The sequence below is a fragment of the Suricata suricatta genome, chromosome 4 (genome assembly GCF_006229205.1).
Source record: "Suricata suricatta isolate VVHF042 chromosome 4, meerkat_22Aug2017_6uvM2_HiC, whole genome shotgun sequence".
In the NCBI taxonomy this organism is placed as follows: domain Eukaryota; kingdom Metazoa; phylum Chordata; class Mammalia; order Carnivora; family Herpestidae; genus Suricata; species Suricata suricatta.
In genome coordinates, this window is record NC_043703.1 from 50595923 (window position 1) to 50616235 (window position 20313).

At 36.3% G+C, this 20313-nt stretch overlaps 1 protein-coding gene and 1 long non-coding RNA gene across 7 annotated transcripts in view; one reads left to right on the forward strand and one right to left on the reverse strand.

Annotated features, from left to right (window-relative positions):
- The window catches only part of LOC115289452, a 34452-nt gene extending 14143 nt beyond the window's left edge, over positions 1-20309 (reverse strand). Inside the window, exon 1 of the long non-coding RNA XR_003907630.1 lies at positions 20135-20309. This is a non-coding gene — a long non-coding RNA (uncharacterized LOC115289452). The remainder of the gene's footprint in view (positions 1-20134) is intronic.
- The window catches only part of NAA16 (N(alpha)-acetyltransferase 16, NatA auxiliary subunit), a 64770-nt gene that overhangs the window by 19560 nt on the left and 24897 nt on the right, over positions 1-20313 (forward strand). For all 6 annotated transcript variants that reach the window (XM_029936655.1, XM_029936656.1, XM_029936657.1 and 3 more), the window contains 2 exons: positions 88-183; positions 6955-7061. In XM_029936655.1, the coding sequence (XP_029792515.1) occupies positions 88-183; positions 6955-7061 (203 nt within the window). The remainder of the gene's footprint in view (positions 1-87; positions 184-6954; positions 7062-20313) is intronic.

The window sequence follows — 20313 nt, forward strand, 5'->3', positions numbered from 1 at the left end:
TGTAACATTTTTTAAAAGTTTTATTAGAGTTTTATCATAGATAAATGTCCTGATGCTTTGAATCTCACACATATTTACTGATAATAGGCACTTTAGAAGAGAGGCTCCAAATTTATGAAGAAATTAGTAAGCAGCACCCCAGAGCAATTTCACCTAGAAGATTACCTTTGAATCTTGCCCCAGGTAATATTAGGATCTCTTTTGTGACGCTAATAATTATTTGTTATTCAAAATCATTCACATTTTAAAAACTTGTTTCTGGTACAGAGTTTATGTTAACACTAGTCATGAGGGTGGGAGTGATCAGTTATGAATTTATTATGCATGTGTTAACAAGAATGTTGAACATATGGCTATATGTTTGTCTCAAGTCTTAGAAATTACCTTTTTAGGGATTGTTTTTCTAACGTGACATTAAAAATTAAACACTAGATTTAGAAGATCAATTAAATTCCCTAGAAATGACAAATCCTATGTGAGATGTTATGAGTTAAGTGGTAGAAGTTTTGAAGTTTTAGGTCTTCTTTTTTATAATGTTTTTTATTTATTTTTGAGAGAAATAGGTAGGGAGTGAGTGGGGGAGGGGAGAGAGAGGGCGACGCAGAATCTGAAGCAGGCTCTAGGCTATGAGCTGTCAGCATGGGGCTGGAGCTAGTGAACCCCTGAGATCATAACCTGAGCCGAAGTTGGATGCTTAACCAACTGAACCACCCAGGCGCCCCATGGGTCTTCTTTTTAGAGCATAAATTCAAAGAAAGAATGGTGTGTCCACCACGGTGATTAAGAACATTGCTATTCCCTGTGAAGGCACTCTGTCTTCAGAGTCTTCTTTCCTGAAATTCACCTTTATCATGCCCTTGTTTTTAGAGAGCTCCAGGTATTTTGTATCCCTAGGGAAAAAACACCCCCCCCCCCCGTCCCTCTTTTTGTACATAATGTAAATTGGAGCACTATGGTATGTATTCTGTGACTTGTTTTTATTGAACAGTATGATATTCATGAACTTGATCCAAGTTGTGTATGTAGTTGAACTCCTTCACTTTGGGGTTGTAGAGGAAGTAAAAGTATATTAGTTCTTCACCTAGTTAATATTTGAAGATTTATGCCTTTTTCCTAGAGTTGTCTTTTTTTAGTTGGAAGTGCTATAGATTATGAATTATTTGTTGGGACTTCTGCATGTCTTTTGATATAAGACTCTAGAAAGCTTATAAAACTGAAAAAAATAAATTCTAGGCATGGGGTGAGGAGGGGGTATATTTTCTAATGAACTTTCATTTACAGTGCAAATAATTGGGTTATAATTTTCTTTATCAAAAGATTCATGGAAATTAAGAAGGCTTTTAGTTGACTGACTTTAAAAATAGGGGCACCTGGGTGGCTCACTCAGTTAAGCGTCCGACTTTGTCTCAGGTCATGATCTCACAGTTCGTGGGTTTGAGACCCACGTTGGGCTCTGTGCTGACATCTCAGAGCCTGGAGCCTGTCTTCAGATCCTGTGACTCCTTCTCTCTCTGACCCTCCCCTGCTCACGCTGTCTCTCCCTCTCTCTCTCTCTCTCTCTGTCTCTCTCAAAAATAAATTTTAAAAAATTATTTTTAAAAAGGCTGTAAAAATATATGAAGTAACTGTTAGAAATGTATTAGATAGTCAATATGAGTTTATTATAAACAATTCATTTTCTACTAGTATATCTTCGTTCCACTGATAAATGGTATTCTTCTGATCTTCTCATTTTTGTTTTGGCTTTATGAAATACTGAAAGCAGATTTCCTGATGTTTTTCAGGGAACATTTGTGCTCACATGGGTAGTATCAGGCTCGTTGGGGAGGGTACTCGTGTGCTAAGATGTTCATCAGTCGAGTGTCAGTCAAGTGAGTTGGGGAAACTTTGGATTGAACATAGCAGTCAGGTTTCTGTGGGACCTGTTAGAACTTTTGTACATGCATTGTTAATTTCTGAAATAGGGCATTCTATGCAAGGAGGAGCATTCCCATACTTGTTTCATTGAAGATGCTTGACTTCACATTTCTATATGTCTTTTTTAAAATAATAGCATTTGAAATATAATTCACATACCATAGAATTCACTTTTTAAAGTATCAGCTCCGTGTTTTAGTATATTCATGGAATTATGCAACCATTGTAATGATCTGGTTTCAGAAAGTTTTTGTCCCTCCCCCAAAATACTCACACTCATTAGCAGCCACTCCCTGCACTCCTCGAGTCAGGCTGCACTCCCCCTGCACTCCCAGCACCAGGCAACCGCTCATCTACTTCCTGTATCTGTGGAGTTGCCTGTTCTGGACATTTCATGTAAATGGAATCATACCTTTGTGGCCTTTGTGTCTGACATCTTTTTTTAAAATTGGTCTCCATGCATAATGTATGTCCTGTCACACTGTGGGGATATTCTCTTGGTTTGCAGTTTTCACATGCACCATGTGCCTCTTAGGAAAGAAGGAAAACTCATTTAACTTTATAATTATTATTTTAATGCTTATTTATTTTGAGAGAGAGGGAGAGAGGGAGGGAGAGAGAATCCTAACCAGGCTCTGTGCTGTCAGCACAGAGTCCCCATAGCGTGACTTGAACTCACAAACCTTGAGATGATCTAAACAGAAATCAGGAGTTGGACACATAACTGACTGAGCCACCTAGGTGTCCCTGTCTTTAAGATTATTAAGAAGATACCTTAGTTCTGTTATTCCTTAGTGGAACATGGGACTTCAAATTACACTGCCTTGATTTTTTTCCTTGGTTAATAAAGTTTGCTAAAAGCTCTTACTAGATGACAGGAGATATATTTGTACTGAAATATTAGAACCAACTGTTGACTATAAAGTGCAATTTAGCTTTAAGTGGAATTATCCTGGACCCTCTGGGCACTCTGTCTTTGAAATGCTCAAGGCATATTTATATAAGACAGGGCTCATTTGAAGGGTCTGATGGCATGGACTTCAAGGTCAGCATCACTGTGAGGTTCTAACATACATGGACTTACGAAGCTCCAGTGAGCATATGTAATATTATATAGATACCTAATTGTGCCTCTATAAGCTGAATACTTCATATTGTTTTGCTTATCTAGAAATATTTTTATGTGTAATAAGAAAAGCATCTTTAAAAATTTTTTTTAATGTTTCTACTTATTTTTGAGAGAGAGAGAGAGAGAGAGAGAGAGAGAGACAGTGTGAGCAGGGGAGGGTCAGAGAGAGAGGGAGACACAGAATCTGAAGACAGGCTCCAGGCTCTGAGCTAGCTGTCAGCCCAGAGCCTGACAACGGGGCTGGAACCCACAAAGTGTGAGATCATGACTTGAGCCGGATGCTTAACCGACTGAGCCACCCAGGCATCTTGAAAAGCATCTTGATATTATCAGAAACAATAAGATTTTTATTCAAGAAACATGGAACTTGAGAATGCAAGGTGAAAGTTTTAAAAAAAGAGTTTTCAGTTTTTAATGAAAAAGGCTTAAAACTATCAAGTAGTGAGCACAGAATTCCTAGGTAGATTCTCCAACAGTCTAAAATACTAAGTGCTATGAAAATAATGCAGGGATATCGCTACTTTTCAGAACTGGTTTACTTCATCATGTTGTATTAGTCTTCACTGCCCAAGGCAGGGGACAGAGGGAAGGAGATAACCCAGGATATTAAACATAAAGTTCTAATCAAATTATGCTCCATTCTTTTTAATTGGATTATTTATTATTGAGATACACCTATAAGATTACAGAAGTTCAAGGTGTATATCTCTTGATTTGATACATTTATACATTGTAATATTACCATAGTGGTACCACAGTATATTAGCTAACACCTCCATCAGGTCACATAATTATTTCTTTTTTCTACTGAGAACATTCTCCATGATTTAGAATAAATTCCCAGTGAATCACATAAGTCTGATCTTGTTGATTGTGTTATTTTAGTACTGGTTTTTAAAGAGAGCAATTTTTATTTGAATCTATACTACACATCTGGAGAAGAATTAGCATAGTAGACAGATAACCGGCTTGATAAGTGGTAATGCTAAGCAGGCATATAATGATTGATGGTCTTTTTCTTCCCCCTAAAGGAAAGACTTGGAGGGGGGGGAATTACTAAAATTTATTTTAAAGTAATTAGGAAGAAGAGAGATTATTTGTTTTCATGAAAGGGTTTTTCTTATGCCTAAAGAAAACCTTATGAGGTGAGTCATGGTAAGTAATCTTGGAATGTAGTGTGTGACTGAGCATTTGAATAGCTGTCTGCAGGCCTCTTGTCTAGACAATGCATTATTATAGTTCCAGATAAAAGGGTTTTCTAGTGGAAATCCTCCTCTGACCATCTACTTCTCTAGAGGCTGCCATTATTACCAGTAGGTGAAGTATTCTTCCATAAACGTGTTGTGCATATACAAGCACAAACCCTTGTGTGTGGGTTTGTGTATAGCTTTCCCTTTTTCTCCCTCTTCTGTAAAAAAATGATAGCATAGATTGCTGTGCACTTGGTTTTTATTTTCACATAACTCTGTGCTTTATATCAGCACATGAAGAACTTCCCCATTCTTTTTCACAGCTGCACTGTCTAAATAAAAGTTTAATGGGAGAGGAGGCTTTCAAAGTTATGGATAATTTAGAATTGAGTATATTGTGTTTTAACTCTAATCTGCCAGGATGATCTGAATTGACTGAGAAAGTTGAGGAAAAAGAGCAGCTTAGAATAGCCTCTGACATGAAGATACAATGCTTGTTTTCTCAGCAGATGTCAGCAAATATGGATAAGATTTTTAACTATAGAAATACAGGGGCACCTGGGTGGCTCAGTCAGTTAAACGTCCAACTTCAGCTTAGGTCATGATCTTGCAGTTTGTGGGTTCGTGCCCCACGTCGGGCTCTGTGCTGACAGCTCAGCCTGGAGCTGCTTCAGATTCTGTGTCTTCCCCTCTCTCTGCCCATTCCCCACTCATGCTCTTTCTCACTCTCAAAAATAAATAGACATTAAAAAAAATACAGTAGTTGTCAGGGTATGAAGGCATGTCATGATAGACAATATTTATTGAGTGGTTACTGTATGCCAGACACTCTCTTTACTGCTATATACTTATGTTCTGGTTTGAGCCATGCAGGAGTACTCTTGAGGCTGCTAGCGTTGTTACCCTCACCTACAGTGGGGAAGGTGAGTACTCCAGGGGACAGGTTACTTGTCCAAGGTCACACAGAAGAAGTGGAAGAATAACATTTCTCTAAACAGCTGCATCCAACTGGTTCACCACAATATTCTTAACTTTTTAAAGAGTTTTTTTTACTTTTTTTGAAAGAGAGAGAGAGCACAGGAAGGGGAGAGAGAGAGAGAGAGAGAGAGAGAGAGAGAGTGAGTCCCAAACAGGCTCCAAGCTATCAGTCCAGGACTGGGCTCAAACTCATGAACCTTGAGATAATCATGACCTGAGCTGAAATCAAGAGTTGGATGCTTAACCAAATGAGCCACCCAGGCGCCCCAATATTGTTAACTTTTGCCCTATATCAGAGGAAGTGCTGGAAAGATTTGATCTCTGAAACTAGTTTTGATTTTTAAAGAAGTAATTATGTATATTTAACCCAGAGTATACTTTGTATATGATCTAATAAAAGATTATAAATTATCTGGAAACAGTTTTTATAGTTTAACAATGAACAAATGTTGAACCTGTCTTTATATTTGAAAAATTTCCCCCTTAACAAAATTTAAATATCTCTTTCAAATTTTTATGACATCTAATTGTATTGAGTATGCATGTTTTGTTCAATGTAGTCAATCACAACAAATAAAAATAACCACTGTGGGTTGTTGGTTTTTTTTTTTTTGTGAAGCGTTGTGATTCATAATGAAACCTTATGGGATTGTTTCAGTAGTTTTACTTTAGGTTAAGCCATATGATGTATGTATCTTTTTCTTTTAATGAGTGGACAAATCCATGTCCTTATATAATAACTTGTCCTGTCAAAAAAGTTAAAGCCTTAACCAAGTTAAAGCCTTTGTGTTGCATTTAAAATTAAAAATTTTCCATTTTTTTTTCTGCTTCCAGAAAGTGATGCCAAGTTGTTTTCCATAAGGGTTTAATAATGATAGGATTATTTACGTGATGTTACAAGTAGGGTATTTAATGTTTAAATGCTCTGGGGCTCAGTCTAATATCTAACATATGTTTATTTTATGTATTATCTATCCTCTCCACTGGAATGTTAAGTTTCAGGAAGGCAGAATTTTTTTTTAAGTTCATTTATTTATTTTGAGAGCCAGAAAGAGAGCGGGGGAGGGGGAAAGAGAGCAAGAGAGAATCCCAAGCAGGCTCCGCTGAGTGAGACTGTGGCCTGAGTGGAGATCAAGAGTTGGACACTTAACTGACTGAGCCACTCAGACACCCCAGAATTTGTTTTTAATTGTTTCAGTCGCTGCTATATCCCTAATAGGTAGAACAGTACCTGGCACATTGTGGGTGCTTGAAAGATGATTGTAGAAAACATTATCAAATACTACTTTAGTGTTTAAAAATATATTTTGGCTGCTAATTAAATATACTGCTGGTTACGGTAGGATCTCTTTATAGTCTTCGGAGTGCCTAATGAGGTGCCTTCAGATGAGGACCGAGTCTGTGCTAGTCAGCGAGGTTAGAAAAGACTTCTGTGGGGACTGTCTTCAGAATGGATAGTGAGTAACTTTTTCTACTTAAAGCTGCATAGTTATTTGGGTTACTTATCTTTTGAAGTGTTCCTTGAAGATATTTTAAGCTTAGATCTAGGGAAACAGATGCCAACTAAGATATTTAGTGTTACCCTTTTGGGTGATAACAAGGAATAAATGCTGACAGACTTTTGGATTTAAAAATGGGATCGGGGATCACTGTTTTTGAGGGAGCTATTTTTTATTTGTAAAATCACTTTGAGAACTGTTTGCATCAACTGAAACATAACAAAGTACATTTTGTTTTTAGGTGAAAAATTTAGAGAACTAATGGATAAGTTCCTGAGGGTTAACTTCAGTAAAGGCTGCCCACCCTTGTTCACTACTTTGAAATCTTTATATTACAGTACAGAAAAGGTAAAATTTGGTCTTTATTCAGTTTTGCTATAATCTTTTTACTAACTTATTGTAGAAGCATTTCCATGAAAATAATATACTATTACTTAATAATTTTCTCAATTCTAGTAAGGTTATTCACCTTAGTTTAATAATAGTTGAACTGAAATTATATGTATGTAGGATAAATACTATCAAAGAAAGTGTCAATCTGTGAAACTTATGGAGTAGAGGCTTTATAAAAGCACTAAGATTATAGAAGTTGTTGTTTTTAAGGGGTGTACTTTTCTAGTAGGATTTTAAATTTGATACTGACACCAGAAGTCTATATTTGAATATTTTATGATTATTATCTTTTATTTTAAAGTTTGTTATGCATGCTTTTAATGTTAGAGCTTGGATAATTGAGTTAGTGCAACAGTAAAATGCCATTAGTCTACAGAGTATTATTAGTTTTAACTAATAGGAAACATTTCAATAAATAAAGATAATTTTGGCTAATTCTTAAATAAAGAGAGTAATATTTATCTGCCTTTAAAATTAGAAAATAGGCACTTGGTCTTAAATTAGATAATTGGAAAATTAAAAGTGAATAGAAAACAAGTTCTACTTCTTTTTCCAAGCATTGCTTCTTATTTATTAAGATATAAATTCTTGTGTTCTTTCCTGTAGTCAGAATTTTTTTGTTGTTTGTTGGGGTTTTTTTTTTTTTTTAGTCAGAATTTCTGAAAGTTACTGGTGGATAAAGAAAAAATTCATTAGAAATGCTATAAATTATTTGTAGTTAAACTGTTATGATTCTTTACTTTTGACCCATAATTTGTATATTAGCAGTAATTGTGAATATAAAATATTGAAAACACGACCAGTGATAGGTGGTATAACTGATTTACACCCTCTTTTCTGTGGCAGCAGGTTTCATAAACGAAGAGAGACAACTGATAATATCTAGTGCATAAGTAAAAATGTGTCATTACATTTAAAGAAAAAGTTTATGTTTTTAACGTGTGTAGTATGCCTTATTTGACTGCGCTGGCACTGCTGTTGAGTTTTTGGTAAATGTGGTTGATTCATGTGAAAACATGGGACAGTGCCTAACAATTTCTGTTGCTTATTTAAAGGAGCATTTGCCCAAATTCCTCTCTTACTCTTTAGGGTAGGGTGACAGAAAAGAAAGGAGAGGTGAGATGTCAGAAATAATAAAGAACTTACATGTGTGAATTCTAGTAGTACAGATTTCCCCTGCTGTCTGAAAGTAGAGTGTTCCTGTGAAACCTCTCAAGCTGAAATGTTATAAAGTGAAGCATAATTGGCATTAATTTGTATTAAAATGTTTTGAACAGTCCTAGACCCCAAAAATAACATCTTTGGCTTTTCCGGTATCTTAGGATGCATCTTTCTAATGGATGCACAAAACAAATCGAGATAAAGCACAGATGCTCACAGACACAGTTCACATCTGTGGTGGCTTGATGCTGAGTGTCCTTCCTGGGGAAGGGACTTGAGGACCTCAACAGTGTGCCTCTCGTTGCCGGAGTGCGTGATGCCTCTGTGAGGGCTCCCTGCGAACCAAATGCTGAGCGCTGTTCTCATTTTTTGCTCTTTTTGTGAAAGCGAAGGTACCACTGTAGGTCTCTGGTAACAGTGAAGTGGTGTAATGTGAACTTGCAAAAACCCGGAGGCCTACCTGTACTGCTTTTGTAATAACCTCTGGCAGCAGTTGCTGAATACGGTGGTCGTGAAAGAATTGGGTTCTCTTGGACTATCACTAAGCTTTCTCGGACTCTGTCCATTTTCACATGGGGCACAGACTTTTTTTTTTTAAATCCCTCCAATATAGATCCAAAATTACCATCATAAAGATGTAAAGCATTTGTTGGTATTTTATAAAGCATGGGAATTGCATTTTTAAAGAAGGCACTGAGAATGTATTAATTTGTATAGGAACCTGTGATATCTCTGTAGCATTTTTTTTTTTTGACTTTTACTTTTTTTTTTAATAGTTTATTGTCAAGTTGGTTTCAATTGTAGGGTTATTTTTTAAGCATCAATAGGAATGTTTACCAAGTGCTTTTTTTTTTCTTTAAAATATTTTTTTAGTTTATTTTTTTTTGAGAGAGAGAGAGAGAGAGAGAGAGAGAGACACCAAGTGTGTTTGAGAATTGAATCAAAGCTCAGAAAACTGAGTTCAGGTTATCAGAACTTAGTATAGTAAAAAAAAATGTACAAGTCTGGGATGTGCTTTTCAAATAATTTTGGCCACATATACTTATGACTTCTCATAAGGGTATTTAAAGATTCATTTGTTTTTTTTTAATTTTTTAACTGTTTATTTATTTTAGAGAGAAAGAGACAGAGCATAAGCAGGGGAGGGGCAGAGAGAGAGGGAGACATAGAATCTGAAGCAGGCTCCAGGCTCCAAGCTGTCAGCACAGAGCCCAACGTGGGGCTTGAACCCACAAACTGTGAGATCATGACCTAAGCTGAAGTCTGACGCTTAACCGACTGAGCCACTCAGGCACCCCTGAAAATTAATTTCTAACCAGTAGTCTTGCTTTTAGTTAAAGACTGCATTTTACTTCTGGAGGAAGTATTTAAAAGCATTTAAAGCTGATAAATATGGCTTCATAAACTTCCAAGTCTTTAATGAATGATCCATGTTAGGTAGCATGAAAATAAAATCATCTTTTTGAAGTTAGCCCAGTATGTAGCACAACTATAAAAAAGTATTTTAAAAACATCTGCAGCATTTTAAATTGTGAATATACAATTTAGGGGAGCGCTTTTTTGTGTGTAATTCCTATCAAGGTTTTCCCCCCTGTGAATTTAATTGTGGTACATGTATGTAGCTGTAATAATTTTGACTCTAAAGTGTTGTCTAGCAAGTGCATAAGCATTTTCTGTGTTGCTGTGTGGTCTTCATGATCTTCCTTTTTGATGACCACATGTTCCTTTATCGGAGCCATACCTCCATTGTTAAACTTTGGGTTTCCAAACTTTCACTGTTAAAAACAAACGTTATAAATATCTTTGACCCATCAGGTACAAAGATTTACTCAGGATTATTTCCTTCTCACAAATTTTCAAATTAATGGGGTGGGTAAAAGGTATGCACATTCTGTGATTCTCAGTTAACAATGGTACTTTGGTTTCTATGAGGTTGTAAACACCAGTTTGTATTGTCACTAGCAGTGTATGTGTGTGAAAGGTTCCCTGTACACTCACCAGCATTAGGTACTCTTAAATATTTTTCCTTGTATTTGCTTTTCCATGGAGATATACATATATTTTGACATAAAGAGGCTAAAAATGTAATACAGCTAGGTTTGTTGATCTTTGTTTCTGTTCTAGAAGTTCATCTATTGTTACAGAAACAGTTTGGAAGGTCCTCTTCCTCTAGAGCACTGTTTCTCAAGGTGCAATGAGGGAGGGAATTTGCCCCCCTCCCCCCAGGGACATTTTGTAATGTCTAGGGGCATTTCTGTCAACAATTAGGAAGTAGGCTGTGGAGATTTAATGGTTTGCAGCCCGGGGATGCACAGGACAGCTTCCCACGACAAAGTATTCTGTTACTGACCTATTGGGCTAGATAATTGGTTATAGGGGACTGTCCTTTGTATTACTGGATGTTTAGCAGTGTCCTTGGCCTCTGTCAACTAGATACCAGTTAGTTGCTTCCCCTAATATTTTTATTGTTGTTAACAGCTTTATTGTGATATAAACCACATACCATAAAATCTACCTACTTGAAGTGTACAACTCAGTGATTTTTAATATATTCAGAGTTTTACAACCATCACTACTGTAATTTTAGAAAAATTTCATCACCCTAAAAAGAAATCCTATCCCCACCCCCCACCCCCAACATTAAGCAACCACTAGTCTACTTTCTTTCTCTGGATTTGCCTATTCTGAGCATTGCACATAAATGGAATCATACAGTTTGTGACCTTTTATTCTGTAGTGTGTTTACTTAGCATGATGTTTTCATCCATGTGTAGTGTGGATGACTACTTCATTCCCTTTTATCACCAAGTAATATCCCATTGTATGGCTATACCACGTTTTAGGAGTTGAGGGACACTTTGGTTGTTTCTACCTTTAGTTATGACTAATGCTGCTATGAACATTTATGTGCCAGTTTTCCATATATGTTTTTATTTCTCTTGGGCGTGTATACCCAGGAATGGAATTGCTAGTTCAAATGGTAAATCTGTGTTTAAACTTTAAAAAGATTGCTAGATTGTTTTCAAAACTGACTGTACCTTTTCATATTCTCACAAACAGTGTACAAGGATTCCGATTCCTATATATCCTCACCTATAATCCACTTGCTATTATTTGACATTTGATTATAGCCAGCCTAGTGGGTGTGAAGTGGTGTTTCGTGGCTTTTGTTTGCATTTCTCTGATGACTGATGATGTTGAGCGCCTTTTTGTGTGCTTATTTGCCATTTGTAAATCTTTGGAGAAAGTCCGTTCAGACTCCTTGGGTTGTCTTTTTATTCTTGAGTTGGAAGAGTTCTTTGTATATCTAGATATATGTCCCTTATCAGATATGTGATTTGAAAATACTTTCTACCATTCTGTGGGTCATCTTTTCACTTTCTTGAAAGTGTCCTTAGATGACAAAATTTTAAAAGTCCATTGTATATTTTTTCCCTTTTACTGCTTGAGCTTTGTGTCATATCTAAGAAACCATTTCAAATCTAGTTTAATGAAGATTTATACATACTTAATAAGAGTTTTATATTTTTAGTTCTTACATTGAGGTCTTTGATACATTTTGAGTTCATTTTTATATATGGTGTGAGGAAGGAATCCAGGTTTGCATCTCACTCTCCAGTTCCCCAGCACCATTTGTTGAAGAGATTGTTTTGTGGTTTTTTTTGCTTTTTAAAAAATGTTTATTGGGGCGCCTGGGTGGCTCATTCAGTTAAGCCTCTGACTTCGGCTCAGGTCATATCTCACGTTCGTGGGTTTGAGCCCCGCATCAGGCTCTGTGCTGACAGCTAGCTCAGAGCCTGGAGCCTGTTTCAGATTCTGTGTCTCCCTCTCTCTTTGACCCTCCCCCTCTCATGCTCTGTCTCTTCTGTCTCAAAAATAAATAAAACATTAAAAAAATTTTTTTTTAAAGTTTATTTACTTTTGAGACAGAGAGAGACAGAACTTGAGGCAGGGAGAGGCAGAGAGAGAGGGAGACACAGTCTGAAGCTAGCTCCAGGCTCTGAGCTGTTAGCACAGAGTCTGACGCAGGGCTCGAACCCACCAACCGCGAGATCATGACCTAAGGAAGTCGGACACTTAACTGAGTGAGCCACCCAGGCACCCCGAGACTGTTTTATTTCTTTCTCCAGTGAAAGGTCTTGCCAGTTTTGTTGAAAATAAATGGGCCATATAGAAGTTTCATCTTTGGACTCACTGATCTCTATATTTGTCCTTATCCTATAGTTACCACACTGTCTTGATTACTGGAGCTTTGGGGTGAGTTGAAATTAGAAAGTAAAGTGTGAATCTTTCTAGGTTGTTCTGTTTTCAAGATTCTTTTGGCCATTCAGGATTCCTTTTATTTCAATTTGAATTTTAGAATTAGCTTTTCAGTTTCTATAAGAAGCCAGCTGGAATTTTATAGGCATTGCTTTGAATCTGTAGATTACTTTATTTTGACAATATTAAGTTTTTCAGTCTATGAACTTTGGATGTCTTTGCATCTAGACATACCTTCCTTAATTTCTTTCAACAATATTTTGTAGATTTTAGTATAAAAGTCTTGTACATCTTTTGTGAAATTGACTCCTAAGTACTTTATTTCTTTTCATACTATTCTAGTGGAATTATTTTCTTAATTTTATTTTCATTTTCTTATTGCTAGTGTATAAAATACATTTGGTTTTTGTACATTGATTCTGTGGCCTTGCTGAACTTATTTAATTAGTTTATTATTTATTATTGATAGTTGGTGTAGTGGATTTCTTAGGATTTTTTAGATTTTTCTAAATTTCTCCATTAAGTATTGGGTGAATTTTTTATATATGCCGTTTGTAATGTTGAAGAAGTTCCCTTCCATTCTTAGGACATTGAGTGTTTTTAATGTGAACATGTGTTGGATTTTGTCAAATGTTTCTTCTGTGTCTATTAGATGATTATAGTGGGGATTTTTTATACTCTTGGTATGATGTATTACATGAATTAATTTTCAGATGTTAAAGCAACCTTGCATCACTGGGATAAAACCCACTTGGTCATGGTGTATAATTCTTTTTATGTATTGCTGGGTTCGGTTTGCTAACATTTTATTGAGGATTTTTGCTTGTCTGTTCCTTAGAGGTACTGGTCTGTAGTTTTCTTGTGAGGTTTTTGTCTAATTTTGGTGTCAGTGTAATTAAGGCCTTAAAATGAATTGAGAAGTATTTCCTCCTCCTCCTCTTCTCCTCCTTTTTTTTTAAGTTTGTGAAAAATTGGTGTTGTTATTAAATATTCAGTGGAATTTATCAGTGAAGCCTTCTGGGCCTGGATTTTTCTTTTTTTTTCTTTTTTTTTTTAAATTTCTTTTTTTTTTTTAATTTTTTAAAGTGTTTTTTTATTTATTTTTGATACAGAGAGAGACAGAGCATGAGAGGGGGAGGGGCAGAGAGAAGGAGACACAGAACCGGAAACAGGCTCCAGGCTCTGAGCTAGCCGTCAGCCCAGAGCCTGATGCGGGGCTCGAACCCACGAATGTGAGATCTGACCTGAGCCGAAGTCGGAGGCTTAACCGACTGAGCCACCCAGGCGCCCCTGGGCCTGGATTTTTCTTTGTGGGGAGTTTTTGATTACCTATTAGAACTCTTGTTATTGGTTTATTTATATTTTCTATTTCTTCTTGACTTGGTTTCTGAAATTTGTGTTTCTAGAAATTTGTCCATTTCTTCTAAGTGATCCAGTATTGGCATATAGTTGTTCATTGTATTCCTTTATAATCATTTTATTTCTGTAAAGTCACTAGAAATGTCTCCTCTTTCATTTTTTATTTTAATAACTCGAGTCTTTTTTTTTTCTTGGTCAATCCACCACAGGCTTGCCAATACTGTTGATTTTTTCAGAGAGCCACATTTGGGCTTTGTTGACCACACCCCCATTTCATTAATTTTCACTCTGATTTTTTTTAATTTATTTCTGCTTTTAAGTTTATTTTGCTTGTCTTTTTCTAGTGTCTTTTTTTCTAACATGTTCTTAGTGTTCTATACTTTTGTCTTTCCTTTTTTTATGTTTTTTTTTAAAAATTTGTTCTTGAGAGAGAGAGAGCACAAGCAGGGAAGGGACAGAGAGAGACAGACATAGAATCCAGAGCAGCTGCAGGCTCTGAGCTGTCAGCATAGAGCCTGACGTGGAGCTCAAGCCCATGAGCTGTGAGATCATGACCTGAGCCAAAGTCAGATACCCAACCGGACTGAGCCACCCAGGCGCCCCTGTTTTTGTCTTTGCTGATTTAATGACTGAAAAAAAGTTTTTGCTAACAGTAAAGATCTGTATTTGCACAGAAAGATAATTAGTGAAACCAGTTATTTAATTTTAGTTCAACTGCCAAGGCTACAGTCTGTGTAATTCTTCATGTTGTTAGTGTCATAAAAGGAACCAGAATGACTAAGAGGAGGTACAAATGTTTCACCTATAATGGAAAGTACTTTCTCATTTTCTTCTCTAGCCACTCACTGTGAAGGTCAGACTCTTGAGTGAAGACAATGAATCATCAGTCAGGTTTGTGTGGGTTGTTACAGGTCCACCTGATTCCATTGAAGCTGGACATCAGTGCACAGGTGCACTGAATCTGAGTAAGTTAAAACAACACAGAAAATGAGTACTTGGTGAGACTCTGACTGGATGAAGCATCAGATGTCTCAACAAAAAGTGTATGGCCTTCCGTACACAGGAAGAGGAGACAGGCTGTCCCAGAAGACCTTTCTTCCTCATGTTAAATATGCCCATATTAAGAAAATATTCCAAGATCCTTATTCATTTAAAGAACATATGGGGCTATGTGTGCCCTTTAGAAACTGGAGACAGTGGGTATTAAAAAACTTGGCCTCTTGTCCAGTGAAGAAAGAGAATCATCATAAACTCTGTAAGCGCTGAATCATTTGGTTGTTATGGCTGGGAAACATCTATAATTTGTTGGTAGAGGTGGTAGAAATACTGGATTTTAATCCTGGAATGCATTCTCTCTAAGGCAGCTTTGGTTCTTTCTTTATTAAGTAACTCATTCCAGGTGTAAAATTGAGATAATACCCATCTACTATCCAATTTCAGCTGTGGAAATAAATTAGAAAAAAAATGAAGCTGAATAGTATTATAAAAATTGTAGGATTCTGTCATCGGTATAGTAATAGCCTTCACAGTTATGGTCTGGTAAAACGATTCTAAATTAAAATGCTTTACTTTTGGAAAACTGGAAGGTTTTCAGAAGGTGATACAGGGGTATAATCACCAGGGAAAGCAAGTTTAATATGTATTTCAGAGCAATATAAAGGAATTTTTTCTTAGATGCTCTAAGTAATAGAAGGGCGACATTAAGAATATATGTATCTTTGTGAGGATTATGAATTTCTCACTAATAGGAAAAAAGTGAGTCAACAGTTCTATCTTTAAAAATTCCAAAAGACACTGTTTGCAGTGATAAGAGTATGCGAGAATTCCCCAGCCAGTATTTTTGAGACACTCTGATCAGTAGTTAATGATAAGTGTAATTATGTGCATGAATTAGTTTTTTGTTTGTTTAAAACGAGTTTTAAATTTGGAGAAAGGAAAATAAAAGCAGGTGTTTTTCCTACCTAGCAAGACATAGTATAGTATAATGTCTGCTGACATTCATTTTTTAATCTCCCTCATGATTTTTGCCAAATTTAGGTAACACGAATAGTGTTATTAATATTTTTCACTAAATTTGATTATTTTTTGTTTTTGTAAAAACCATGGGCTGTGCTAATATATTTTTTATAAAACACTTAAGAACAAAAAATAAAGCTTAAATTTTAGTTGTTAATTATAATCATCTTGTCTTCTACCATATGCACCACACTTTGGGATATACTGGTGTAGGGCAAAGAGCCCTGTTTTGGAATCAGGTCTAGTTTGGAATCCTGACTCTATCACTTATTTGTCCCAGCAACGATCTGGTTTTGATCTTAAAATTGGGAAAAGATAGTATTTAAAGGTAGATGTGTGTTTTCATTAATGATAACATTTGTAGTTTTCTTTAAGTTTATTTATTTTTGAGAGAGACAGAAAGGAGCAGGGGAGGGGCAGAGAGAGAATCCCAAGCAGGCTGTCAGCATGGAGCCTGATGTGGGGCTCAAATTCACACACCATGAGCTCATGGTCTGAGCCAAAACCAAGAGTCAGAAGCTTAACCGACTGAGCCACCCAGGTGCCCCAAGTGATAACATTTGTAAAGTGCTTGTTGATTCAGAGAAGATGTTCCAGAACTGTCATTCTCTCACCACTCCATCACTCACACCTCATCTCTGCAGGAAATTACTTAATTTTGTTTCCATTTCATAGTTCTTGGACAACTTATATCTGTGACTAATTCCTTCAAAACCAAAATTGTCACTACTAATCACACATTTATTAGAAATTAATCTTGCAGTGTTGGTCCTTGTTGATAAACTACTCTGCTTTAGTTTTTTAATTTGGGTGAAAACCAAAGTTTCAGTAGTTTGTGTTGTGGAAACATTTTAACCATGTGACATATCTGTATGTGAAAAATTTGTACTGTGCAAAATTGTGTATTGGATATGGTGTTGTTCTCAAGTAAGGTTAGTAATTCTTTTAAGTCACACATAAGAAAAGTTGGTCAAGGGCCATACTTTAGGAAATTATAGTAGTCACAGTATTTGCTCAGGTTGGATTTACCAAAAATAAAGCTACTTCAATCCTGATCAGATATTTAAATCAAGAGAAGGTGATTGAACTTGAAAATTTAGATTCACAAAAATTTTGGCTTTATAATTTAAGATGTCCACGTTAAGGCTTTTAAGTTTCTATTGTAATCTTAGATATCTAATTCAAGGGGATTGGATTTCTTGATTTTAAACGTTTATTTATTTTGAGAGAGCGCACACACACAAGCCAGGAGGAGGGGTAGAGATAGGGGAGAGAATCCCAAGCATGGAGCTTCAGCATGGAGCCCGATATGTGGCTCCATCTCACAGACTGAGAGATCATGACCTGAGTTGAGGTCAAGATTGGATGCTTCCCCAACTTAGCCACCCAGGCACCCCTGGATTTCTTGATTTTTAATGTATTTATTTTTGAGAGAGAGAGAGAAAGAGTTAGAGCGAGCGAATGGGGGAGAGATAGAGAGAGGGAGACACAGATTCTGAAGCAGCCTCCAGACTCCGGACTGTCAGCACAGAGCCTGATGTGGGGCTCTAACTTACAGATCAGGAGATCATGACCTCAGCTGAAGTCAGATGCTTAACCAGCTAGCCATCTAGGTTCCCTGGATTTCCTGAGTTTTAAATGACAGTGTAAAATACTATTTTCAAGAAAAGTAGCCATTACATATTAAGTTTTATATGAAAGGAGTTGAGTATATTTTCTTGATATAAATGGTAAGCAAATTTGAAATAAAATGGATCCTTCTATCTGAATAGAATTCCCTAGGCTAATTTTCATAGAGAAATTTGGGAAATGGAATTGTTCACTTAATTACTAAGTTGGTGAATTTTTTAGATTGAAGAAATAAGCCTAATGAACTAAGATTGCTCGTGTTCACCACAATTTTTTTTTTAATTTTTTTATGTCTTTTATTTATTTTTGAGGGACAGAGAGAGACAGTGCGAGCAGGGGAGGGTCAGAGAGAGAGGGAGACACAGAATCTGAAGCAAGCTCCAGGCTCTGAACTAGCTGTCAGCACAGAGCCTGACGCGGGGCTCGAACCCACATCTGTGAGATCATGACCTGAGCTGAAGCCGGCCGCTCAACCGACTGAGCCACCCAGGCGCCCCTCACCACAATTTTTTAACATTTTAGGAGATTTCATGTGGACTTTCTGCTATCTTGATTTTTTTTTTCTTTAATCAGATTTATTATGAAGTCCTAAAGCTGGAGATATGTTTCATTCAGTAGTTTTTATATTCCTTTATGAAGAGTTACATGTAACTTTAGTGTATGTTTTGTTGTAGTTTTTACATTATTAAAATAAATGTTTCACTCTAAAAATTTAAAGATCCACCTTTACCTAAAACCTGCCCCTAGCTGCAGTTTTTGCAAGTAGCAGTAGATGGCACTGTAAAATCATTGAAAAAAATAACTTGCCTCCATAAAGTCAACAACTTGAATACTGAATTCTAAGCCTGGAAAGTTGTAAAGTTACAGATTCTAAGTGAGACTGATGGGCAGTTTTGGTCATGGTGGGTTAAAAATGTCTATTACCTTTCATTTTGTCTTATAATAATAAGACATGTAATAAGACATAATAATTATAAGATAAAAATTTTTTTCTTATTTTTGTTTTTTGGGTTTTTTTTATCTTTGCTTTTGTTTTAGTAACTTTTTTTTTAATCAGTTCACAACCTCTAGTGTGTATCTGAATTAAGGCAGCTTGCTAAAGACAGATTCTTGGGGCCAGAGTTTCTGATTCTGTAAATCTGGGGTTTGGTACCCAGTTTTGCATCTTTTAACAAATTACCAGTGATGCTAATGAAAACATGAATGATGGCTGATGATCTCAGGACCACACTTTAAGAACCATGTGTTTGCTTGTTTGTTTATTGTGGTAAAAACACTAGACAGAGTTTACCATCTTAGTCACTTTTAAGTGTACAGTTCTTTGGTATTGAACATATTCATGTTGTGCACCCATCATCCCCATCCATCCCCAGAACTCTTTTCACCTTCCAGAACTCGGTACTCTAATTTAAACAATAACTTCCCACGTCCTCCTCTCAGCACCTGGCAACCACCATTGTTTTTCTGTTGCTATGATTTTGATTATTCTAAGTACCTCATATAAGTGGAATCCTACCATTTGCCTTTCTGTGACTGGCTTATTGCACTAAGTATAGTGTGCTCTGGGTTTGTCCATGTTGTAGCATATTGTAGAATTGCTTTCCTTTTTAAGACTGAATAATATTTCATTGTATGTATACACTACATTTTCTTTATTCCTTCCTCCATCCATGGACATTTAGGTTGCTTTCGCATTTTGGCTGTTATAAAGAATGCTGCTATGAATATGGGTGTACAGATGTCTCATCAAGACCCTGCTTTAACTTCTTTTGGGTGTATACCGGAAGTGGAATAGCTGGATCATTTGGTGATTCTATTTATAATTTTTGAGGAACTAACCATACTGGTTTCCACAATGGCTGTGCCGTTTTCTGTTCCCACCAGCAGTTGATTTCCTTGATAGCAGCCATTTCCTGGGTGTGAGGTGGTATCTCCTTTTAGTTTTGGTTTGCATTTCCACAGTGATTAGTGGTGGGGTGTATTTTTTCACATGCTGATTGGCCATTTCTTTTTATTATTTATTTATTTATTTATTTTTAATATTTATTTTTGAGAGAGAGAGGAGAGAGACAGAGCTTGAACAGGGGAGGGGCAGAGAGAAGGCAAGTAAAGCCAGTAAAGCCACTGAGTCTAGAGCTTTTCTTTGTTGGCAGATTTTTGATTACTGATTCAATTTTTTTACTAGTTATATTTCCATTCAGATTTTAAGGACTATTTTAAAAATATTTTTTATTTTTTTTTTAATTTAAATGTTTTTATTTATTTTTGAGAGAGAGAGAGACAGCATGAGCAGGGGAGGGTCAGAGAGAGAGAGAGAGACAGAATCTGAAGACAGGCTCCAGGCTCAGCTAGCTGTCAGCACAGAGCCCAGCGCGGGGCTCAAACCCACGAACCATGAGATCATGACCTGAGCTGAGATCAAGAGTCAGATGCTTAACCAACTGAGTCACCCAGGAACCCTTAGGACTATTCTTTTTAAACAGTCTTCATTCAAAAGACTTATTAATACAAAGCAGCATGATTATGTTTCAAAAGGATGTACATGTATTGTGCTACCCTAAACCATTTGGTCACATTTTTGCTGAGTATGGATGTATACATACCTGTTTTCATGAAGTCATAATGTGTGTAAATTCTTTTCATGTTCTCTTTTTTTTGTTACTTACGTATTTTTCCCCACTGTGAATGTAAAATTTCACCTATTTCCTTATTGCCTTCTATCTTAGAGAATTATGTCATATGATGCTTTATCATGTAGAAGTGTTTTAATTTGGTCTCTCTT